Source organism: Anthonomus grandis, chromosome 5 (genome assembly GCF_022605725.1).
Source record: "Anthonomus grandis grandis chromosome 5, icAntGran1.3, whole genome shotgun sequence".
In the NCBI taxonomy this organism is placed as follows: Eukaryota; Metazoa; Arthropoda; class Insecta; order Coleoptera; family Curculionidae; genus Anthonomus; species Anthonomus grandis.
Genome location: NC_065550.1, coordinates 19,156,251 through 19,182,685, shown reverse-complemented (window position 1 = coordinate 19,182,685; position 26,435 = coordinate 19,156,251). Strand labels below are relative to the sequence as shown.

The window sequence follows — 26,435 nt, the reverse complement described above, 5'->3', positions numbered from 1 at the left end:
CCCACAATCAATCGATGCATTTCCTGGAGACTCGACCTCTGTTTCAGCTAGAAATCGAATTTTTTAAAGCTTTTTTTGTTTTGACAATGAAACGTATTTTGAAATTAAATTAGTAAAACTTCTTTATAGGTGCAAAAACAATAATTTAATTTGTTAATAAAATCATAATTTCCATATCCTACAAGAGCTAAAATTTTCAGTAAATAAAAAATCAACCGGAACAATATTTCGTTAAAGATATTCCTATGTCTGTTTTAGAGTTTTTAAAGTTTGTCCATGAAGTGAGGTTGACCATTTTTTTCTCGCCTTTTCGTTAATATTTCACATCCGGTTTCGTTCACCAATAAAGTTTGTTCAAACTGGGCGGACCACTTTCCATCGGCAGTCACCGCAGTCCATTTGTCTGGCCACATTTCATCTTTCCATGTTCCCATTGAAATCATCGGTTCTATGGTGAAACAATGGCCAGGTTGCATCACACCAATAGCTTTATTTTCTGTAAAAAGAGAAGATATAATCTACACCAATCAAATAATTTATTAAGTAGTGACTCTTATTTCACTTTTTATTTTTATACAGTGTGTTAGGGGCTCGATTTCCGATACTTTAACCACATATTTTACGTCCAATTTTATCGACAAAAACCATATAAATAGTAAGAGTCGTACTCTTACCCCTCTACATGGGAACCATATCAAAATTTAATTTCTTGAATTTTTATGAGTTCACTGAAACTCATTTTTCTCATCACTTTTATGCTCTCCACATGCCTAAAAGTAGTCTTATTTTAAACCAGTTTTACTAAAAAACTATTCAAAATAATAAACGAAAAACTTTGAATTTGATAAAAAATTGTGAGCATTTTTTTAGTTATTATGCTTTAACTTAAAAACCAGGCTCTTAACATATCTTTATTTTTCTTCTAGTTTGCATGAAATAAGCTATGCTAACAAATAAACATCAAATTATTACCGCCACTTATATTTAATATTTGCGCACACTAATATTTATGTAAAAAAAGCATGCCTGGCAAAAGCAGGTAAGAATTGACAATAATAAAATTTCTATACCTATGCAGATAAAATTTCATTAGGTAGCAAGGGAGAGAGAAATTTTTACAATAGGGAAAGGTAAGAGCACACCTTGATACTAATTATGTGCCATGGATTGGACGTAGTGGTACAATCGCCTGGCCACCGCGTTCTCCCGATTTAACTCCACTGGATTTCTTTTTTTGGGAACTATGAAACAGAAAGTTGACCAGGAAATTCCAGAAACTAGGGAAGAGCTCCTTCAAAAAATTTTGGCTACAGCCGATGAGATTAAGAACGATCGAGAAATGATTATTAGAGCTACCTGCTACTAAGCAGGTTGGATTTAAGGCAATAGCTTGCCATCAGAACAATTATGGCCAAGTTGAGCAAATTTTGTTAATTTAATTTTTTAATAAGTCTTTTGCACATAATGCGTAGTTATTCGTCGCACTTACCTCTCCCTATTCTAAAAATACTCCTCTCCCTTACTACCTAATAAAATGTTACGTGCATAGGTATAAGGATTTTATTTTTTATCATTTCCTACCTGCTTTTGTCAGGCCATTTACATAAACTATTAGCGTAAGTGGCGGTAATAATTTGATGTTTATTCGTTGGCATAGCTTATTGCGTACAAACTAGAAGAAAAAAAAAAGATATGTTAAGGTCCTGGTTTTTAAGTTAAAGCATAATAACTGAAAAAATGCACACAACTTTACCACATTTTTCATCAAAATCAAAATGTTTCGTTTATTATTTTGAGCAATTTCTTAGTAAAATCTGTTTTAAAAGCTGGAAAATTTATTCGCATTTTAAATTAAAACCACTTTTATGCATGTGAAAAATGAGTTTCAGTGAACTCGTAAAAATTGGACAAATAAAATTTTGAAATGGCTCCCATTCCAAGGGAGAAAGATTGCGACCCCCATTTATATGGTTTTCTGTCGATAAAATTGGACGTATTACACGTGGGTAAAGTATGGGAAATAAAACCCCTAACACAGTGTATATGTCATATTTACAGTGAAGAATTCTTCATTTTATAATAAAAATCTGAGATTGAAACCTACTCAATATAAAACGAGCATGACTACAAATGATAAATTCAGTAGGAATTACCTAAACTGTGTACCACAACACACTGATATTACTCGCTTTATCATCACATTGTACCATTCTTGTGAAAAAAATTAAAATATAAAAATAGTGAGAAACAAAAACCCGTCGCACTTCGAACCTAAGACTTGGTTCCATGGGGTAAGGAATGGGCCAGAGGGTAAGAGACTAAGTAAGATTAATAAAAACCTTAGAAAATTGAATGCCTAGTATAAGCTTAGCTGCAAACCATAGGCGAAGTTGTTTGAGTTCACCATCTCTTAGACAATGATGTCAAATCGACTTTCCTATTTTTTATTCAATATATAATTTTTTAATCCACTACATATTTTCTTAATGTGTTGTATTTTGTAACAGGTAAAAATGCACTGTTTAAAAGTTTCGTTTATTTGCTGACTAATAATATATATTTTAAAAGTAAACAACAAATTTTTCAGAATAAAAAGATTCCTGACAAAAAAGTTAATCAAAAAAAGGAGCAACTTGGCAGGAAGAATACCTTGTTCTTTAAAATGCACGTATACGATAAAAATTTGTTTTATAGCCTTTTTGTTGAGTTTGGGTACGGGGCTCTTACCCTCGTTATCGTTGGGTTGTTGAGATGTTGCCACTTTGTGTTGTTTTTGTAGGTATTTTTTCATAGTGTTAAGTTAACGCCCGATCGATATCCAGCAACCAAAATTCTAAAACGCAGCATATGTCGTTTGCCAGCAACCTATTTATAGTCCGCGCCTGCTGTTATTTAATCGATATAATGCCCATATCTCCTGAAATTCCCAATTAATTTTAATATTTTTCTGTCCAGATATTAACAATATCTGGATATAATAAGATACAATAACTAAGTCGATAGTGGTTATAAACCTCTACAAACTAAAGTTTTTTTGTGAAAATTACTTAAAAGTCGAATGTTAAAGAAATGAAAAAGGCTCCCAAAGGATTTGAATTCATCTATTTTCTATAATAAATATCTAAAAGCATTTGAGATGGTTGCAACAATCTAAAAACAAAAGTTTTTTGGTAAAAAAATATTGAATTGTTAGATGTTAAAAAAGATAAAGGGCTATGTAACTCCTAACGGTTATAAGGAAAAGTTTTATCCATATCGTTTGGCAGTTATAGCCGTTTATAACATCTAACTAAATAATTTTTAATAAAAAAAAACTTTCGTTTGTAGAGGTTTGCAACCATCTCAAATCCATCTAGATATTTATTATATATTACAGAAAAAAGCTTAATTCAAATCCTTTGGAAGTTAACCTTTTAATTAATTTTTACAAAAAAAAACTTAGTTTCTCGTGGTTTATACCCCCTATAAACCAATGTAGTTATCCGTTGTTAATATCTAGACAAAAAAAATCATACACCTTTGGAATTCCAGGAGATACGAGCATTATATTGATTAAATAATAATGGGCGCCGACTATAAATATATTGCTGACAAACGACATATGCTGCGTTCTCGATTTGGTTGCTGGATATCGACCAGACACTACCTTAATTTTTGCACACATTAATTTTGCGGCATTTCGAGTTTGAATAAGCAATAAATTTGCTAGATTATAATAATATACTTAATTATACATTTCTATTAATATTTTGGTATGCAATATTTAGTAGATACTTCACAAAAATGTCGTCTTTTATAACCTAGAAGGATGACACCATTGACAACTAATTCGCCTGTGAAAGAAACGATTTGAATTTCCTTTTTTCCAATATATGTGACCCACTTCAGACTTCTTCATCACTTTTCAGTAAAAAGGGAGTTTTGTGATCTTAATATTAATTAAAAAAAATGCACTGAAACCACTCAAAACATCCTTTTAATACTAATACTGCACCATCCAAAAGTACACAACGAGCGCAGTTGCCTTTATTGCGAGAATATTTCTGGACAAAATCTACAGTGTTGCCGCTGTGTGTGGAATTTTCACTTAAAAAAAAATGTGATTTAAAGAATCGAATAAAAATGTTAATTATTATTAGCGTTTAGTACAAAACAGTTTTGGTTATTAAACGAGTTTTACTCTTTCTTTTGCTTTATAATAAAGAATGCAACTCAGTTTCTGCTAATTATAATAATTTATTATATCACTTTATTTTCTTCTGTTAAAATTTAGTAATCACAGGCAACATGGAATACTAAACCAATGTTTATTCTAGTGTATTCAATGTTCTAAGATAAAACAAAACCTGGCTTCAAAACAATAATATCATTGACACCAGTTTGAATTGGGTTTTCCTTGGCTTTAGCAACTATTCAAGAAGATCCATCTTACTACAATTATGTCACCCTTAAATAGATCGTTTTGAGATACAGAAAAACTATGACTTGTGGAAAAAAGATGGGTAGCAAAACCCAACTTCAGTTTCCTTAAACCTAAACAAGGCATGTTCCTGTACTCCAGTGAACACCCTTCTGCCCGATTATCCTACATAAACAGCAGGACAATCAGCACATTGAATAGGCCTTAACAAGTCTTCTCCACAAAATTTGTGGTTCTAAACGTTAGGGCAACAAACGGCTTGAAAAACTTCGCAAGTTGTTGAAAAGTGCCACCCAAGTAACAAAGTTAATACTATTAGGAATTGTTTTTAATTATAACAGTGTTTTATATTAAAGTAATACAAATATTCTAAAACAGGCCTAGATACATAATTATTTTAACATGTAATTATTACAAACTATTAAAATGTGAAAAATATAGAGTATTTCTGATGCAGATTTAAACTAGGAACTTTCTAGGTAATAACCGTAACAGGGTTATTGGAAAATTTGTAGAGCAGGCCTATTTATATCATATTGCTATTTCTTGCTTTTTAAATAATATTTTTTTAAGCAATGATCCAAGTATGTATAAATTAACTGCCTTTCTAATGTAAAGTGCGTATTTTACACATAGTAGTAGAGAAATGTAGGTAAAAAAATTAAAAAGTAAAATATTAAATCATCAAATAGGTAAATGGAAATAAAATTACTTACTGGCATAATGAGGAACATTTGGTGCAGTGTGAAAAAGTCTATGTATTCCATGCCCACAATAACTCCTAACAACAGAATATCCATGAGCTTGAGCATGTTTTTGAATCACATTGCCAATTTCCCTGTACTTTTCACCAGGTCTGACAATTTCTATTGCCTTCTGCAGACATTCATGAGTCACTTTGACTAGATCTTTGATTTTATCACTAACATTTCCGACGAGAAATGTTTCATTTAAATCTCCATGAAACCCACGGTGATAAACAGTCACATCGACATTGCAAATATCTCCATCTTCTAAGGGGCGCGTATCCGGTATTCCATGGCAAATTACCTCATTGACAGAAGTACAACAGGATGCTGGGAATTCATAGTAGTTAAGTGGTGAAGGATAGCATTCTCTTTCAATGCAAGCTTCATGAACAGCCCTATCTATTTCATCTGTGGTTACTCCAACACCACATACTTTTGCTGCTTCATCTAGTACTTCTCTTCCTAACTTACATGCCACTTTCATAGCTAAAATAATAAAAAAATAATCAAATCAAATCAATAATATTACATAAAGTATTCAACATAACATTTCTTGTTTAACCCTAAGCACCTAGGTAACCTAATACCTGTGTGTGCTTTTATATTTAAAGATACATTTTCACTGGAATACTTAGCTAACATACAGCAAAAAAATATGTATAAATATTCCATTTTATACACTTACAAGTGATAAAAAAAAACTCCTTTATATCTACAGAAAAAAATAACCATTTAATATTAAATCTAGACAACACCCAAATTATAAAAAAATAATAACAAGTAAATAAATAGATATTGTTTACAAAATGAAAATATTTATCATAAAACCATTTTCCTAAATCAATTTAATATACATGATTGGAACTTTTTTATATTTTTAAAGATATATTCTTTGGCCATTTCATTAATTTTTTTTGTTTTTTATTATTTTAATTTCCCTTGGCAACAAATTGTAGAATTTGGATCCCAAGCAGTCTATAAACTTTAAATGTATGCTTCTCATGTTTAATGGAAAGGACAAGCAATTAAGAGCATTATTTCTGGTGAATTGTGAATGACTAGTAATTCTTTTAGATATATCAGAGGTATGGACAAGCAAACACACATGCTGAATATACAGACATTATTCTACATTGCTTATATTTTCATTATATACAAGTTCAATGTGATGCAGTTTATTTTTTTTATAAATGACCTTTAAGACATAATTTTGTACTACATTTAAAGGCTGCAATGTACTTTTGTAGGCAACATACTGCATCATACCGCCCCATGCTATGATGCACTATGTTATTAGAGATTCTACTAAGAATTTATAAATAAGAATACAAACTTTAGTGCTTAAAATTTCTCTTAGTATGTTTAATTTTTGGATCAAATGTCTTAGTAATTCTTCCAGCAAGATGATTTATGTGTTCTGCGTATTTAAGCTGTTGATCAATTATGACTCCTAAATATTTAGTTTTCTTTTTTTCAAAGATCTCTTCATTATTAATATCATCCAATAAAATTTTATTAAAAGGTGTTCTATTTGAACTCGTCAAAGAAAAGGCCATGTACTTAGTTTTGTCCATATTCAAAGTTAATTTTGGAGTACACAACCAGTTTTTTACATGCTTAAACCCATCACACAAACCTCCCTAGTCTCCTGCCATGTTTTGCCATTAAAGATTAAAGCAGTATCACCAGCAAATTATACTATTTGACCTGACAATGATATTCTTAGAAGAGAATTTAGGTATATCCTAGAAAAGAAAATTGTCTCCTACAAAAAAATTCATTTTGAAATTTTTCTTCAAAAATGGCGAAGTTCTATGCTAAAAACCATTTTGGGACACCTGATATATGTGATTAATTTCAAAACATGGATACAAGAAAAGTTGAAAAATTCAACTGATCTAAATGTTCCTTATTGTGAAATTTAAATAATTGCTTACATATACCGGGTGGTGCGTCGCCGAGCGGAACACAGGAAAACCCATGTACATTTTAAGGGGATCAATTATTGGCTTCCCTGTACATTTTATAGAAAAAATGTAAAATAACTTTTTGAAGAGACCAATCTGGCAAATCCTTGTGCAAAGTATCAAAAAATTTTAATAAGCGAATCTTGAATTATTCAATTAAATGTAATAGCAAAATTTGCAAATTTTCGGTTCAGGTAAAACCAAACGGGTACCAGTAAAATGAATATTGTCACTGACGTGAGGAAAAGTATCAATAAATCAATGACAGTCGATATTTGAAAACAAGTATGAATTATTCGACGAAAAAATAGCCATAATTAAGTGGCATTATGCGGGAAACAGTTTTAGAGCAGTATCTGAAATGTTTTCAGTTTATTTCCCCCCCAAGCCCATTCCGTCCATTTCAACTATTAAACGTATTGTCAATAAGTTCGAGTCCAAAGGTACAGTAATAAATAATTGTAAATGTTCTATTCAGGATATCGAAAACAGAGCCGAAGAAAGAGAGAACAGAGATCTTAATATTCTACTGAGTGTCGAGGAAAACAAGATGGTGAGTACAAGGGTTCTTGGGCAAGAGGTAAATAAACATCATACAACGGTATTGCGCGCTTTAAAAAAACACAAATATTATTCGTATAAATTCGAGAAACATCAAGAGCTGCAGGAAGGAGATGGCATTTTGTTTTGAAATGATGGAAAGAGCAAATAATGATAGGAATTTTTTAAGAAATATTTGTTTTACCGATGAATGTACATTTACCCTCAACAATGAACCAAATATTCAGAATTGCCGGTATTGGAGCCAAGAAAATGAACATCGCTTTGTTCATACTCGGACACAATATCCCCAAAAAACAAATGTATTCGTGGGAATTATCGAACACTATATCATTGGACCCTTTTTATAACCTAACAGCTGAAACCTATTTGGACTTATTTCAAAATCAAATTGGACCCGCCTTGGAAGAAGTTGTTCAGGAAGATCAAATGATCTGGTTCCAAATGGATGGTTGCCCGGCCCATAATGCCAGTATGGTTAGAGAGTGCTTGGAAAATGCTTTTAACGGCAATATTATTGGTCCACGGTACCGGATACTTTGGCCAGCCAGATCACCTGATCCTTCACCGAATGACTTTTTTTTGTGGGGTCATTTAAAAAGTGTCATTTATAAAAGTGTAAAATTTAAGAATCTAAACCAGTTACAAAACGCTATTTCGTTAGAATGTAATAAAATTTCCCAATATCAACTTAGTAACGTTAAAAAAGAATTTTATGATCAGTTAGGATATTGTTTAGCTGTTAATGGGGGATGTTTTTATGTAATTCTCTATTATTTTTAAAAAAGTTACTGTATTTTAAAAACTTAGTAAAATATTAAGAGTTCTGACCTCTATTTTTTCGGATCTATTTTCGATCTTCTAAGTTAAACATTTACAATTATTTATTGCAATGTCTTTGGACTCGAATTTACTAACAATAGGTTTAATGGTTGAAATGGACCAGATAGACTTTGTTTAGACTATATTTATTTAGTCGCCGCGCCAGCCGCATGATATAAATTTAATATTTTATTACAGGCGGCATATTAAGTTTTATAAACAATCTTAGCTTTATAAACAGAGTTATTAGATTTTAATTTCTTAAAACCGCTTATTCAATTTCCTTACTAAAGCCGACAAATAGTACAAAGATCCTTCTATAATCAAAAATGCAACGTTTCATTATGTAAGCATTTTACACAGCCACATTCTCCACTCCATCCATATTTTTATATACATTCACACTTTTAACTTTAGGCCAACAGGTCATTAAACAGTATATAACACAAGATTCGGTTAGAATCAGAATTTTACTTTGTAAAATTTTTATTTGTATATTTTATACAACAATAACAGAATTGTACGGTTAGTGCAGTGCTTTATTTCATTCTTCTAATTACACTTATTTACCGAAAAATTGGTGTTTTATTGAAGAAAAAATCACAACCCAGAATACCGTGTGTGGAAAAGCCCATACACAAAACATGGTCCTTCGAGCCAGATAGGCGGATTGGCAGATTGGTGGATAGGCAGATTGGTGGACAGCAGATAGGTATACATACCTATATTAGGCAGAAGTCACAGGTACATCATACCAAGCAGTCGACAAGGTAAATTTTTTATATATCGCAACACACATCAATTTGAACGCAAGGAAACAAGCAGCATCCGAATCCAGAAAATTCGTCCTTTTTACCAAGCGAAAAAAGGAGATTTTTTTGATTTTGGTTTCAAGCATTTCGATCTTCTCTGGGGTACCAATTGGCAGGCATTGAGACACGCTTTCGACGACGCAGTGAATCTCCGGGTTTTTAGCCGCTCCAGAGGCAGATTAATTTAACAACATTAGGTACTTCACTTCGCTACAGGACTACTTGACGATTCTTCGGCCCACTTTCCGAGTTTAAGTCGTTAATCATTCTTATTTTTTATTTACATTACCTTATTTAACTTTAGGATATATAGGTCAAGAGCGGGAAAAGGTTCATCGACGTCATATATCATAAAAGTTCGAGTAGCACATTATTTTTGAGTAGTACTTGTTGGATAGTGTTACAATCTTTAGTTTATTTACACTTTAATTATTTTTTTTTTACACAGAAGCATAATTAATTGGTTTTATTTTTCCATTCAAACAATTTTATTGATTTATTTATTTATTTTTTTTTTCTCTTAATTAACGTTGAATTAATTTATTTTTAACAAAATGCCTGAAACACAATCATCCTCATCAGAGGACTTAAACGTTAAAATTAGAGTTCTCTCTTTAGCACGAAATAGAATTTTTGATGCTCTTTCAAGATTTACAAATTTTGTAAATACATTTTCTGATCCAAATCAAATTGGCCAATTACAGGTCAGGTTAGAACGGCTACAATCATTATGGCCTGAATTTGTATCAGTTCAGGGTGATCTGGAATTATTTGATTCTAAGGATCACTCACAATTTAGGATTGACTTTGAGGATGAATTTTTTGAATCTTCAGGTTTGGCTAAAACTATCATTGATAAACATCTCAGAGATATTCATCAAACACATCAGGAATCCCAGATCGCAGAGTCGATTCCGCAAAATTTCCAAAACGCATCATTGCAATACCATTCAAACCTACCCAAAATTAAACTACCAGAATTTTATGGCTCCTATGAGCTTTGGCTACAATTTTCAGATAAATCTTTGATACACAATAGTGCATCACTAAGCAATATTGAAAAATTCTGGTACCTTAAATCATGTTTGAAAGGCGATGCTGCCAAACTTCTTCTCTCATTGGAGGTTATTGAGTCGAATTATTATGTTGCTTGGGATATTTTATGCAAGAGGTATGAAAACAAACGGGTCATAATTCAAGCCCATATGAAATCACTTTTTGAAATTCAGGCAATTAATAAAGAATCTCATATTTTACTTTTTGATAATGCAAATCAACATCTTAGAGCTCTTAAGTCATTAGGCTTACCTGTTGATCAATGGGACTGTTTTATCATATTTCATATAAAATCTAAATTAGACCCTTCTACTAGACGTGAGTGGGAAGATATTTCTTTAAAAATTAATACAGACACGCCTACTACGGATGATTTATTTTCATTTTTAAATAAGCGTTGTCAAATACTAGAAAATATTGCATCTTCCTCAACCTCACATAAATCCGAATTCAAGCCTCAAAACCGCAGTTCAAATCATTCCATAGCTTCCTCAACTTGTTTAAACTGTAAAAAAGATCACTTTATTTTTTCATGTGGTGACTTTTTAAAACTCAGCATCCAAGATAGGTTAGGCAGGATTCGTGCACTTAAAGCTTGCACAAATTGTCTGAAACCAGGTCACTCTGGTAAGGAGTGCCGCAGTACTGCAACATGTAAAAAATGTTTGAAACATAATACTTTGTTGCATTTTCCAAAACCATTTATAGGACATAAACAAAATCCTAATAATATTCAAGTCGTTTCAGAGTCCAATATGCCTCGAGAGTCCGCTATTGAATCACAAAACCATGATTCCCAAGTTTTATCTGTCATTAATACATCTTTATCATCCAAAACTCAATCTCAATGCATCTTACTTCTTACAGCTTGTATTTTAATTCAAGATAAATACGGTAATGATCACTTTTGTCGAGCTTTGCTTGACAGTGGCTCTCAATTAAATTTTATTACAAGGAGCTTATTTCATAAACTTAAGCTACCAAGCTCAAATATAAGTCATTCAGTGGAAGGCTTTGGCAATAATGTGACAAATATACATAAAAGTGTGAAAATAAATTTCAAATCATCAATCAATTCATTTTCATTAGAAAATGTTGAATGTCTAGTCACAGACAAAATCACAAAGAATTTACCCGATGTATCATTTAGTATGTCAAACATTCAAATTCCTAAAAACATTGTTCTTGCCGATGAAAATTTTAATCAAAATGGACCTATTGACTTATTGATAGGTGCTTCAATTTTTTGGAATTTATTGAGTGTTGGGCAAATCAAATTACAGAATTCCAGCGCTATTGTGCAAAAAACAAAATTAGGGTGGATTGTTTCAGGGCCCATATTACTTAATTTTCTGGAAAATTTTTCCTCCGTGTGCAATTTATTTACATCTAACACATCTGATTTGCAAAATCAATTAGAAGCTTTTTGGAAAATTGAAGAGTGTCAGCCAAGACATTTTTTGTCTAAGGAAGAGCAAGAATGTGAAACCTATTTTGTTGAAACTACCTATAGAAATAATTTGGGAAAATTTGTCGTTAGTTTACCTTTTAAACAAAATCTCGCAAATTTGGAGGATTCATATGACATTGCCCTAAAAAGATTTTATAACATTGAGAAAAAACTTAGTAATAATCCTGATCTCAAATTACAATATCATGCATTTATGAAGGAATTACTTGAACTTAATCACATGACCAAGGTTTCTCATCAATCAACTCATATAAACACAGGGTTTTATCTTCCACACCATGCTGTTCTCAAGGAATCGAGCACTACTACTAAGCTTCGAGTGGTATTTGATGGATCAGCGAAATCAACTAGTGGTTTAGCTCTTAACGACACCTTGAAAGTGGGTGCTAAGATTCAGGATGATTTAATTGATATTATAATTCGTTTTCGAACCTACAGGTATGGGTTCACAGCGGACATAGAAAAAATGTACCGATCAATTTTAGTTCAGGAAAATCATCGATGCTTTCAAAAAATAATTTGGCGTTTTGATCCTTCTCATGAGTTAGCTGAGTATCAGCTAAATTTAGTTACTTATGGCACAGCTAGTGCAGCTCATTTAGCTATTCGTTGTCTAAGACAGCTAGCTATCGAGAATCAAGCTCAATTTCCCGTAGCATCTGACAAAATTTTAAAATCATTTTACGTCGATGATTGGCTCTGTGGTTCGAACACAATTCAAGAAGGAAAAGTTCTCATCAAGGAAGTTGACGAAATTTTAAAATCTGCAGGTTTCAATCTTAGAAAATGGTTTGCCTGTGATAATACCCTTCTTAATAACTTTTCAAATTCCCCATTAGAAGCAAAGATTCTTACAGAAAATGACACAACAAAAACATTAGGAATTACGTGGAATGCCAAAGATGTTTTTCAGTATACGATCTGTCTTCCTAATATTAATCCAGTAACTAAAAGATCCATTTTGGCAAGTACCTCACAAATTTTCGATCCTATGGGTCTTGTTGGTCCTTGCATTGTAAGGGCTAAAATTATTATTCAGTCTTTATGGCAATTAGGCCTTAATTGGGATGAAAGTGTTCCAATGGATCTACATCAAACCTGGATCAGCTTTTGTGAGCAAATTTGTTTAATAAATCAGATTAAAATTCCTAGGCAAATCTTTTGTTTAAATTATAATTCAGTGGAATTTCACGGTTTTAGTGATGCTTCGCAAAAGGCTTACGGAGCTTGTTGCTACCTTAAATCATGCAATAATTCTGGGGATGTAGTAGTGCGACTTATTTGTGCTAAATCTAGAATTGCGCCATTAAAAAATTTGTCCTTACCACGCTTAGAATTATGTGGTGCTTTGCTACTCATAAGGCTTATATCTTCAAAGCTGCTTCAATGCTACTCATAAGGCTCATATCTTCAAAGGTATTAAATGCTATTCAACATGTCAAAATAAATCATTCTTATTTTTGGACTGATTCTAGTATAGTTTTATCATGGTTAGCTTTAGAACCCAGTCAATTAAATACTTTTGTCGCTAACAGAATATCAGAAATACAACAGTCCAGTACTCTTTCCCAATGGCGTCATGTATCAACCCAACAAAATCCTGCTGATATGATATCCAGAGGATTAGACCCAGATACATTAAAAAATTGCAAACTTTGGTGGTTTCGTCCTGAATTCTTACAACATGAAGAACAAACATGGCCCTATTTACATTCTAATATTTCATCGAATGTTCCAGAGGTGAAACAAAATACTCAAACCGTCTTAACCACATTTGAAAGTAACATCACTTTTATTAATAATTTTTCATCTTATACAAGGCTTCAAAGGGTCATTTCCTTTTGTTTAAGATTTATTTATAATTCAAAAACCAAATCAAAGGGTTTACGTTACTATAGTCTTCTATCTAAGCAAGAACTAATAAATGCTACTATTACCTTATGTAAATTAATTCAAAATCATTATTTTGCTGATGAACTCAAATGTCTTAAAGCATCTTTACCTTTAAAAGGGAAAAGTAAAATTTTACGCTTAAATCCTTTTATCGATTCTAATGGCTTGTTGAGAGTTGGAGGTCGATTGAAGTTTTCAAATTTAGATTTTAATGGTAAACATCCTATCTTAATTCCTAGTGACTGTCATTTCACAACTTTAATTATACGATATGAACATCTGAGGCATTTACATGCTGGTGCTCAAACAACATTGTCAGCTATAAGATCAAATTTTTGGCTTATTAATGGTCGTCATGTCGTTCAAAAAATTCTTCGTCAATGCATTATTTGCTTTCGTGCAAATCCAATACCTGCATGCAATCAAATGGGCGAATTACCTAAGGATCGGGTTATCCCTCAAAGACCTTTTATTTCTACTGGCATTGATTTTGCTGGTCCTTTCCTTGTAAAAGATGGTAAAACCAAAAACAGAATTACGGTCAAATGTTACCTTTATATTTTTGTATGTTTTGCAACAAACGCCACACACTTCGAACTGTCAGCTGATTTATCATCAGAGTCATTCCTCAATTGCTTAAAAAGATTTATTTCTCGAAGAGGCATTTGTTATAATATTTATACAGACAATGGTACTAACTTTGTTGGTGCTGAGCGTGAATTAAAAGACACTATTAAAAAATTAATACAAGGATCAAACTTTAAAGAATTTCTAGAAATCAATCAAATAACTTGGCATTTTTCACCACCGTATGGTCCTAATTTTGGAGGGCTCTGGGAGGCATGTGTCAAGTCAGCTAAATTTCATTTAAAGAGAATTGTAGGAAACGCACACTTAACTTATGAATCGCTTTTAACTGTCTTTATTCAAATTGAAGCCATATTAAATTCAAGACCATTGGTACCTCTTTCTAGTGATCCCAATGATCTAGCGGCTTTAACACCTGGGCATTTCTTAATCGGGCAAAAATTAACAGCATTACCTCAAACGGATATAATAAATATACCAGATAATAGACTATCGATCTATCAGCGTATTCAACAACAAGTACAACATTTTTGGCGTCGATGGTCTCTTAGTTACCTAAATACTTTGCAGGAAAGGTCCAAATGGGGCACTCAATTTCCTAGTATTAAAGTAGGGACACTAGTATTAATAAAGGACGATAACACAGCTCCATTATTTTGGAAGCTAGGTCGTGTAGTAAAGTGTTTTCCCGGTAAAGATAATATAGTGCGTGTAGTGAACATTCGTACAAACAACGGTATTTTGAAACGTGCTATTACTAAGATTTGTGCTTTACCCATAGACCATAAGTAGTGGTATAATAAGTTCTTATACTTAATTTTAAGATTAATATTTTAGCATTACTCTTTTTATTTTTTAGTTTATAAGATTTTCACCGCATTCAAAATATTGAATTGCAATTTGTTAATTATAATATTCGTAATGTACATTATTTCAATTCACTTTTTACACATTTTTTTTTTAACATTATTATTTGTTAGTTGGTTTTTTGTACTAAGGTTGTTTTATCATTATTTTATTTGATTTTTAATTTTTTTTGAAAGTTAACCCTTTCAAAGGGGGCGGTATGTTTAGACTATATTTATTTAGTCGCCGCGCCAGCCGCATGATATAAATTTAATATTTTATTACAGGCGGCATATTAAGTTTTATAAACAATCTTAGCTTTATAAACAGAGTTATTAGATTTTAATTTCTTAAAACCGCTTATTCAATTTCCTTACTAAAGCCGACAAATAGTACAAAGATCCTTCTATAATCAAAAATGCAACGTTTCATTATGTAAGCATTTTACACAGCCACATTCTCCACTCCATCCATATTTTTATATACATTCACACTTTTAACTTTAGGCCAACAGGTCATTAAACAGTATATAACACAAGATTCGGTTAGAATCAGAATTTTACTTTGTAAAATTTTTATTTGTATATTTTATACAACAATAACAGAATTGTACGGTTAGTGCAGTGCTTTATTTCATTCTTCTAATTACACTTATTTACCGAAAAATTGGTGTTTTATTGAAGAAAAAATCACAACCCAGAATACCGTGTGTGGAAAAGCCCATACACAAAACAGACTTGATGGGAAAATAAATTGAAAATATTTCAGATACTTCTATTGGTTTAATTAAATTCTAAGTATGGTAAAATAATTTTTTTAATAATCAATAATAATAATTGTTATTGGTTTAACTTCATCATTATATTAAATAAAAGTTTAGATAAAAAAGTAATGTTAATGTGTCTTACTTTGAATGTATGGTTGTGAGATTGATAAAACGAAAAAAAAAACATTTCTTGTATTCGACTGTACGTCAGATTTGACAAAGCCTTATAACAAATTGTTTGCTGGTGGCTGGTGTCTGGTTTTACCTGAACCGAAAATTTGGTAATTTTCCAATTACATTTAATTGAATAATTCAAGATTCGCTTATTAAAATTTTTTGAAAGTTATCTTACATTTTTTCCGTAAAATGTACAGAGAAGCCAATAATTAACCCCCTTAAAATTTACATTGGATTTCCTATGTTCCGCTCGGCGACGCACCACCCGGTAACTTATATACACAGTATATTATATACACTAAATATTTTTTAAAAGTCCATGAGTCTATTTTCTAACTAAATTCTCTAGTCTAAACTAAAAGAGTAAAAAATTTCTAGTCTAAATTCTGACTATATTAAGACTTGTATCCTTGAAGACCTTCAGATTTTATCAGGGTGGTGTGCTTCCAACAGGCTCGTGTTTAATGTAAGAAAGACATCTATTATGGGGTTTAAGTGCGATGTTCAGGGTCTGATGTTTGACGAAAATTCCCTCTTGCAGAATAAAGAGTGCTGCAAGTTCCTAGGAATTACCATTGATGGTCGCCTTCGGTTTGAAGATCATATTTTACATTTAGCTGGGAAATTATCTTCTGGATGTTTCTCAGTAAGAATGGCAAAACAAGAGCTGGGAGGGGTGGTTGCACGTTCAGTGTACTTTTCACTTATTGAATCTCATATTCGGTATGGCTTGCCTTTTTGGGGTTTAACCAATAAGGGGCTACTTAACATTATCTTTGTTATTCAAAAAAAAGCAGTTAGGTACCTGTGTTCTGCTAAGTTAAGAGATTCTTGCAAACCCCTCTTCATTTCTGAAAAAATCCTAACTCTTTTTTCACTCTTTATCTTAGAAACAGCTGCTCTTATTCACAAAATTCCCAAACTACCCTCTGACACTGGCCATTTGACCCGTCGTGTAAATGATGTTCCCCTACCTATTCCTACGTCTTCCCTTACCAAGAACTCATTAATTTACATAAGTAAAAAAATTTACAATCATGTTCCTCTGTGTGTTAGACATATATCGGATGTTAAGAAATTTAAGAGAGAATTAAAGTCGCTTTTATTGGCTAAGGCATATTATAACCTGGATGACTTTTTTAATGATAGGTTTTAACCTTGGACATGTTGGAAAGTTTTCTTTTTTTCCTTTTTTCTTCTCTAGTTTTGTCAACAAGTTTACCTTTATTTAGTAATTGATTGTTTTATTTAGTTATCTTTAATTTAAGTAAGTTCAAAAAGTTTTGTCTTCTTGTGTTTAATTTTGTTCATTGTTTTGTCAATTTTTGAAATTGTATTTGTGTTTTGTTTTTTTAGCTTGTAGGATGCTTGTACACAAGATTATTCTTACGTAATATAGCACATTTTCTTTCTTTCTATTAGAAATTTATTGTCCAAAATATTGAGTGCCCCCAAAATAGATAGCTTGCACCATACAGCAATTAGCTTTGACCTTTGTTGTGCAGAAAATTCTGATGATATGATATATGAGGAATATTTTTATGATTTTGGTAAGGGAGATTACATAGTAATTAACGATTGTCTTGCTGGGATAGACTGGAATCAATTGTTTTTGGGAGAGACATCTATTGATGTCATAGTTTCAATTTTCTATAATGTGACCTACTCCTCAATGGAAAGGTTTATTCCTCTAAAGAGGTACAAAAGTTCTTATTTTCCATGTTGGTTTTCTTCAGAGCTTCGCAGTTTGATCATAAGAAAGAAAAAAATTCACAAAAAGTTTAAAATTAGTGGTCAACAGCAGGAATATGATGAATTTGTATTTTTGAGACATCAATGTGAGTACTTAAGAGAGTTGTGCTATCAACAATATATTAATAAGGTGGAAATGAATCTCGCTAGCAATCCGAGGTACTTCTGGTCATATATTTGAAATAAAAGAACTGGTTTTAGCCTTCCCTCCAGAATGACATACAATAACAGGATTAGTATGAATATCTCGGATACTGCGGATATGTTTGCAGAATACTTTTCATCCATCTATTCGGATGAGCAAGTCAATGACATACCATCTTTTGATTTTGATAAATCAATTTGTCTGAGCAATTTAACTCTGCCAACGCAGGATGTTTATGAAGTTATTACTTCCTCTAAGAATAAGCTCGGCCCTGGACCAGACGGGATTCCGGCATTCTTCCTAAAGAAATGTGTTTGTGTTCTTATGAAACCAATACTGTTCATTTTTAACAAATCTCTAGGTACTGGTTCTTATCCCACTCTCTGGAAGAGAAGTTTTCTAAAACCCATTTTTAAATCTGGTAGTAGAAATGAAATTTCCAATTATTGGGCTGTGTGTAACCAATCTGAGTTGCCAAAGCTGCTTGACTGCCTGGTCAGTCATAGGATTGCCTGGAGTTTTAAATCTTTATTTAATCCTGAGCAATTTGGATTTATAAAAGGCAGATCTACTGATGCTAATTTAGTGCTGTATGTCAACTACCTCTACCTCTGCTTGGAGAAGGGACTTCAGCTTGACTCAATATATAGAGATTTTTCCAAGGCTTTTGATAGGGTTGACCATGGGGTACTCTTGCAGAAGCTTAGGGCTTTAGGTATTGTGGGGCCTCTTCTTCAGTGGTTCTCGGGATTCATCAGAGGTAGAACCCAGATTGTTAATCTTGGAGGTACATGTTCCTCTGAAATTTTGGTGCCATCTGGGGTGCCACAGGGCTCTCACTCAGGCCCTGTTTTGTTTTGCCTCTTTTTGATTGATTTAGTTTGGAAACTGAAAAATTGTCGTGTGCTAATGTTGGCTGATGATGTGAAGCTATTTAGGCCTATCACATCCCTTTCTGATGCCGTGCTCCTGCAAAAAGACCTTAATTTGTTCTTTGATTGGTGCCACTTGAATAGAATGTCCCTTAATATCAATAAGTGCCATAAGATTAGTTTTTCTAAGCAAAGAAAGTCTATTGCTTTTCTTTATAAAATAAATAATGTAGCAATTGGTGTCAAAATAGAGGTTTCTAACTTAGGAATATTTATTGACTCCCGGTTGTCTTTTAAAAGTCACATCAGACACTACCAGTCAGGTGACTGGTAGGGCAGTGAAAATGCTGGGTTTATTCCAACGGTCTACAACTGACTTGTCTTTGTTTACTTTTAGATTACTTTATTGCTCTCTTGTTAGGCCCATCTTGGAGTATGGCTGAATTGTGTGGTCCCCATCATATAACTGCTACATTGAGCAGATTGAAAAAACTAAAAATAAATTTTTAAGGGTGGCTGCTTTTAGATGTGGTTACAGGAGACAGGAGTATTACTATCAGTGGGTCAGGGATAACCTGAACTTACCCACATTAGAGTCACGAAGAACATTACTCGACTTATATTTTATGCATAAGGTTTTAAATGCTACTATAGATTATCCCGAGTTATTGTCTCTTTTTAAACTTAGGGTGCCTTCCAGATTGAATAGACAATCAGAAATATTTTCAGTCCCATTCCACCATACCAATTATGGTATTAATGAGCCAATTACATGAATGGTTCGAAGTGCTAATGGTCTGTCAGGACAGATAAGCTTTTTTGACTCTAAGATTACATCTTTTAAGGGGCAATTAAAGAATATTATTTCATAGTGGCTTTAAATAATCATTCATTAAAGTCATTCATTCATCTACACCTTTCATGGATTTATAGATAGTTTTGTATCTGACTATATATGTTTGTATGGGTATGCTATGTAACACTTTTATAAATAGATTCTGTAAATAAATAAATAAATAAATAAATAAAACTATTGACTGCCCTCTGAATGTCAATCTAGGTTTTGACCATGTTTGCACTTATAATATTAAGAAAATACCATTATCGACTCTGCAAGTTTTATGAGGTCCAATAAAGAAGAAAACAGATTGTTGTAATACATACCTAGATCTCAAACAAATAGTCATATTTAAATTCATTACCAAAATTTCATACTTATGACCAAACTCATATGATGCTTTTGAGTATCTATATTTGTGATAATTCACAGGATTAAAAGATGAAAAAAAGGTATAGGATAACCATAAATGTATAAAATCCTATAAGACATCCTAGACTTTAAAGCTAATACATGCACAAAATTTCAGATTGATTTTAACAATTTTACAAATTTTAGAATTTACAGCACAAGGAACTTCCGGTCTTTTGATGCAGGATGTCGGTCTTTTAATTGGGACTCAATATTTTGTGAGCAGGATGCTCTTGCTTCATTTCACGCATCTCTTTCAAAGTTAGTTGATAGATACTTTCCCGTTCACCCATTAAAAAATCGATTTAGGGACCGGAAAAGATGGTTAACTCCTGGTATTCGCATTTCCGGTCGTAATCTTAGATTTTTTGGTATTTTAAAAAAGTTCTACCCGATAAATAATTTTGTATTGTCGCTATTCTCGAGATATCGAAAAGTTTACCGGAAAGTTGTGTGTGAGGGGAAAAGACTCTATTATTCCAAACGTTTGAAATATTTCTCCAATGAGCAACGCGAAGCGTGGTCAATTGTTAATGAGGTTGTGTCCAAAAGTAATGGCTCTCAAGAAGTGCAGATTGATTCTGACATATTGAATAAGTACTTTTGTTCGGTTGCTGATATCCTCACAAAGGGTCTCTCTTCCACTTATGACCCTCTCAAATTTTTACCTACCACTAGTGGAAACTCATTTTACCTCAGCCCCACTACTCCCAGGGAGATTTTTTGCACTATAGGATCGATGAAAAAGAAAAGGGCATCTAGTGACGATGGTATTTCAGTGAATTTATTGGAAAAACTTTCTTTGAGTGCTATTCAGGCTCTTTCTGATGCTATTAATATTTCATTTCAGTCGGGCACATTTCCTCTTTGCCTAAAATTAGCAAAAATTTTGCCTCTTTATAAGGGTGGTGATCGTTCTAGTCCATCCAACTATAGGCCGATTTCAATTTTGTCTACTTTATCTAAGTTGATTGAAAGACTTATGAAGGATCGTCTTTTAAGGTTTCTTCTGGGGGAAGGGGTTCTTCGAGATGAACAATTTGGTTTTCTATCAGGGAAAAGCACCTCTGACGCTATGTTTGATTTCTTGTCCAAACTTCTCCAGGGTGTTAGATCTTCAGAAGCTTTCTGCTTATGGAGTTAGGGGTGTTGCACTGAAGTGGTTTGAGTGCTATTTGTCTGGTCGCGAGCAGTCTGTGTACCTTAATGGTGACTTTTCTGGTAGGGAGTCTGTGGATTGTGGTGTTCCACAGGGGTCAGTTCTTGGTCCCCTTCTATTTCTTGTATACATTAATGATCTTATTACTCTTAGCATATGTGGACATTTTACATTGTTTGCTGACGACACAACGGTTTTATGGTCGAATAAAGATCCCAAGCAGCTTGTCAGAGATGTTGCAGCCGATCTCCTGAAATTAAAGCAATGGTGTGATTCCAATCAACTTTGCTTAAATATGTCAAAGTCCCATATTATTGGTTTCAATTTTCAAGCTGAGAGTCTTGATTTTGGTGAGAACGCATTGGACATGGTAGACAATTCTGCATTTCTTGGTTTAGTCATTGATAAAGATTTAAAGTTTTCTGACCATATAATAAAGTTAAATAAAAAACTTGCTTCTGGCTGCTTCTCTGTTAGGGCAACCGTTCATAAACTGGGGAGAGATGTTGCTCGTGATGTGTACTTTGCTTTGTTCAAGTCGCATTTAAGGTATGCTCTTCCATTTTGGGGTGCATGTTCAAATTATCTGTTTCAGTCTGTTTTTGTGCTGCAAAAGAGGGCTGTCAGAAGTTTATTTAAGGCCCATTCTAGAATGCATTGTGGTAATCTTTTCAAAGAGAGCCGTATTTTGACCCTACCATCATTATTTATTTTGGAAACTGCATGTTTAATATTCAAAAATAAGAACAGTTTTCCAATCCGACATCACAGTTATCCTACCAGACAGATTAATAATATTCCCCTTCCTATTCCTCATTTTACATCTATCAAAGATTCATTTATATATCGCGGTTTAATGATTTATAATCACATTAGCGTGGAATTAAGAAGTGTTCAGTCTTTGTGCCAGTTTCGTTGTAAACTGAAGTCATATTTGCTTCTAAAAGCCTTTTATTCGATTGAAGACTTTTTTAAGGCTGAGGATGTTGTGTAGTAGATGCTAAGCTTTTAATCTGTTAATTTTAATTTTCACATACCTTTATGTGTTCCTTTATCTCTGCTACCTTTGTCTACATGCATATATTTTGTTTTATAAAGATTTTGTTTGTAACATTTTTCTCTTGCATTTTTTTTTTTTTTAGGCATTTTGTATGTTGTATACATTTTTTATATTTGTTTTGTAAAGTCTGATTTGATTGTATTTATTTTCTGAAGCTTTGTCAATAAAATTCGTTTACATGTACCAAATTTTTGACAATAAGGTACTTGAAAAAAAAAAGGTTAAATTGTGATTTTCATAAACTCAGTTTATATTGTTTTAGATGATCAATTTTTTCAACTTTATGTTTAGTCAATTAATCATCTCCATGAGCTAATTCTCAGGCTCTACCAACAGTTCTCAAGAATTGATATAAAAAATATCATATTTTGTTAAAACACTGTTAAAATTGTTGCTTACTGGATATAATAGGAAAACTAGAAGATGAAATAATAGGCAAAGGTCACAAATAAATTAGATCATCTGGATTTAAAAAACAATTTAAAACAAAAAGATAAAGGAACTTGTATGGTACATTACAATTATACTCTATTTCAGAAGTGTGTAGAGCAATAAAACCTCATTAGGTATGCAAAAGTGGTACCTGGTGATCCACCAATATTTTATGCCACTACCTTAGTTGGGTATTAGTTTCAATGTAAAATTCTTTCTTTTCGTTGATTGCAGGTAGTGCCACCCGGTTTTGGGTCAATTTATGAGTTTTGCCCATTGTTACCCACTGATAAACATTGAAAACGGTTCGCCAAAGGCGTGCAACTGGGAGTTGTTTTTTACCTTATAATTAATGTACTTAAATGCTATTTTATTTTAGAAAACTACTTTTGTTTAAATGGAATAATATATTTTTTTCACAAATTTATTGAACATAATATGTAGAGTAAAACAGTTGAAAATGTCACTTTTGGATCTGGCACTTTTTGAACAGTGTATAACAATTTTAAATTATAATAGATTGTAGTCTTCTTCGTCATCTGACGAACTGTCATCACCTCTTGACATTATAATTAAAGGATCGACTGTCTGATCGCTGAGGTTGTCAAGATCCCACATTTTGTCCTCTTGCTTAATTACATGCTGGACTGCTTTTCGCCAATTCTCTGGTGTCCCTTCCGTAATGGCTTGATCAAACAGTAGCTTAACATCTTTCATTTTAAAAGTCGTGTTTTGTCTTGCTACAAATCCTTTTACCTGCGCCCATATCAGTTCTATAGGATTTAGTTTGCAATGATATGGCGGTAAGCGCAGTACAGTTATATTATATTTTTCGGCTATATCTTCCACGGCGTATTTCATGAAACGAGTTTTGTGTAAGTTTGCTATTGCCAGCAGTTCTTTTTTTTATCAAATTTGCTTCAAACGCAATACCTTTTGCAGTCAGCCAATCGATAATTTCTTGCTTTCTCCAACTTGAAGTTGGCGTCTTCTCTATTCGCCGTGAATGATAGCTTGCGTTATCCATAACCACCACCGAATTAGCCGGAAGAAATTTTATCATTTCACCAAAATAGTCCTCGAAAACGTCTTAGTTCATGTCTTCATGGTAATCTCCTGTGCGAGTCGACTCAAAGGTTAGCAGACCTTCTTTTAAAAATCCCTCTTCGCTTCCAATATGTGTGATTATAAGTCTTTTTCCTTTTCCCGAAGGTACTTTAATACCCGTAGACAGGCCTTCTATGAAAGCTTGGCGAGCACTGGTTATATTTTTGTCTTGCCACATTTTTTGGACTATATAACCTTCGTTAATCCACGTCTCATCAAGATAAAAAACTTTCTTTTGCTCCCTGCGGTTCTGCTTGATACTTCTCAAGTATTGTCGTCTCCAACAAACAATTTCGTCGCTCTCCAGTAAAAGTGCTTTGCGGTTATGCTTTTCCCAGGCAAAATCCATATTTTTTAAAGTTTTCCATAAAAGTTTTCTACTTATCAACGGAATACTGTCATCTCAGCCAAGCTCCATTAAAATTTTGTCTAGGGTGGGTATTTCCTTTTTAAAATAAAAAGAGTGAACTTTTCTTCGAATTATACATTTAGCATTTTCATCAAGGACTCTTGTAGGTCGTCCTGGCTTTTGCTTGAGAGATTCCACTTGACCTGCTACTTTTCTTTCCCGCAACAATTTGAAAATGGTGGACTTTCCAATTCCACTCATTCGAGAACATTTTTCAACAATTTCTTGCACAGTAAAACTAGGGTAATCGTGTTTTATGCAATCATGTACATTTAAAATAATAACTTTTTCACTCAGCAATAGTGGAGAATTTTTAGTACATCTTTTCGTTGGACTGAATACCTCCATTTTTTAAATATTGGGATAATAATATTGTGATTACACTACAGCGTAGCAGTGACTACTAACGTTTAAAATATGATTTAAAAGTATTTATAGTCTGTATATATTACCTGACCCCATTTTTGCATGTTACAAAGCGTTAAAAGATAGGTACCTATACAAAAGGATTAAAAGTATTTATTTAGTATTTAATCTCTTTCAAAATAAAGGCATTTAATCCGTGAAAATTAAATTCATAAATATTATAAGTACCTGCGCCTATGAACTACCACGAAATGTAGCCAAACAGAACGGAATTCCCCAGTTTATTGCTCTATACACTTCTGAAATAGAGTATAGGAGTGACATTTTTTTTATAACTGTTAATGAGAAAATGTTGATAAAAATATGGAAGTTGTTATCAGCAAATTGTTTTAAGTAAAAAAGAAGATATGCACATAGATAGAATGCATGTAATTTAGTGTATATTTTTGGAGTTCTATATAGAGACCTTTAATAAACAGTTGATTTTATTGATTGATAGTCTCTGTATATGTTTTAAACATTACATTTTGTAATGTCTAACAAGTAGCTAACCTTTTGAATGCTTTTTAGGAATATAAATTAATGACTTTAGATTAAGAAATACCTTCAGATCCCCTTTTACATAAAAATGTGTGTAAACATCTGTCAATATCTAATCCTGAGAAAGTTTTCATTTACAAATAAGTAAAATTGGAAACTACTGGACATGGCCATAACAGATGATTAAACAAATTTTGAATACTCTTACAAATAGAAATAAACCATAACCAAACTTTCCTTTAGATTTTTTAACTTTCTTTTTTTGTATTTTCTTAAAAAAATGTGTTGCTCTGTATTGATGATGGTTATATTGCAGCTGACAATTTTTAAAATTAATATAAAATACATGTATTTCAGTTTTATTTCATAATCCATATGGTATTCCTATCAGGTTACTCAGCTGACTTTATTGTAAAGGAAGTAACTCACCTTCAATTTCTTCATCATCAAGAACCTTAATATGCCCAGAACCCTTGACAGCTTGTTCACTCAAAGGGAATCCTTGAGGATGGTCAGCATAGTCTGGTCTCCCTATCTCTAGAGGTACAGTGCGTTTTGGGGTTTGGGGAAAAGGCTTTAATTTACCAGTGAAATTATAGTAAGGCCATGGGCAGAAAGTGTCATTTGCTTTTTCATTTCCTTCACCTTCTGCAAAAAAAAAATATTAAAATTAGTTAATGTATTAGAGGATAGGATGTTCTACAATTAGATCATGCATTTTCTAAATAGAATTTATGTTTAGTAGAATTACAATATTAGGGGGAAAAACCTAGTTAGGAAATTAGTTGAGTTATAATAAGAACATAATAAATGGACGAGTATTAATAAATAACAAATTTAATTACTAAAAAGACATCTTATTTTGTGATAAAAATAACGTTGCATTCTCGAGAAATTACTTAATATACAGTTTTTTTTTTCATTTCATTTCTACATACATACCTAACCTTACTTACTAGCAAGAGCGTGAATGATTTTGTGGCTTTTCCAGTTTGACTTAAAACAATCCTGGGAGCAGAAAAAAGAACCGGGTACTCCAAGCTTTATACATGTAGGGCATTGTAGTTTTGCGCTATTTTCACAGCCGGGAGATTCGCATTTTCTTCCTGAGGGGTCCATTTCTCCCAATTATTAATTTTTAAATGTTCTCAGCAACCTCAAAACAAGGCGAAGGATGGAGACGCCACTAAAAAGCACCCGATTCCCGCCGGTGATC

The 26,435-nt window shown here is 32.7% G+C and overlaps 1 protein-coding gene across 2 annotated transcripts; it reads right to left on the bottom strand.

Annotated features, from left to right (window-relative positions):
* Positions 1-119: 119 nt before the first annotated feature.
* Positions 120-26,435, bottom strand: LOC126736139 (methionine aminopeptidase 1). 2 transcript variants are annotated; one of them, XM_050440368.1, is made up of 4 exons: positions 26,176-26,435; positions 25,649-25,867; positions 5,137-5,655; positions 120-496 (listed from the first exon to the last, which is right to left on the bottom strand). In XM_050440368.1, the coding sequence occupies exons 1-4, from the start codon at positions 26,336-26,338 to the stop codon at positions 264-266; spliced, it is 1,134 nt and encodes a 377-aa protein (XP_050296325.1). In that variant the 5' UTR covers positions 26,339-26,435; the 3' UTR covers positions 120-263. The 2 variants fall into 2 exon arrangements, with proteins under 2 accessions (XP_050296325.1, XP_050296326.1); XM_050440369.1 differs by lacking the exon at positions 26,176-26,435 and adding an exon at positions 26,065-26,137.

Coding starts and splice junctions, on each gene's coding strand:
- LOC126736139 (XM_050440368.1), bottom strand. CDS start 26,338: ATGGACCCCTCAGGAAGAAAATGCGAATCTCCCGGCTGTGAAAATAGC. Junction 25,868..26,175: donor AATCATTCACGCTCTTGCTA/GTAAGTAAGGTT, acceptor TTTTTTTTGCAG/AAGGTGAAGGAAATGAAAAA. Junction 5,656..25,648: donor TGATGATGAAGAAATTGAAG/GTGAGTTACTTC, acceptor TTATTATTTTAG/CTATGAAAGTGGCATGTAAG.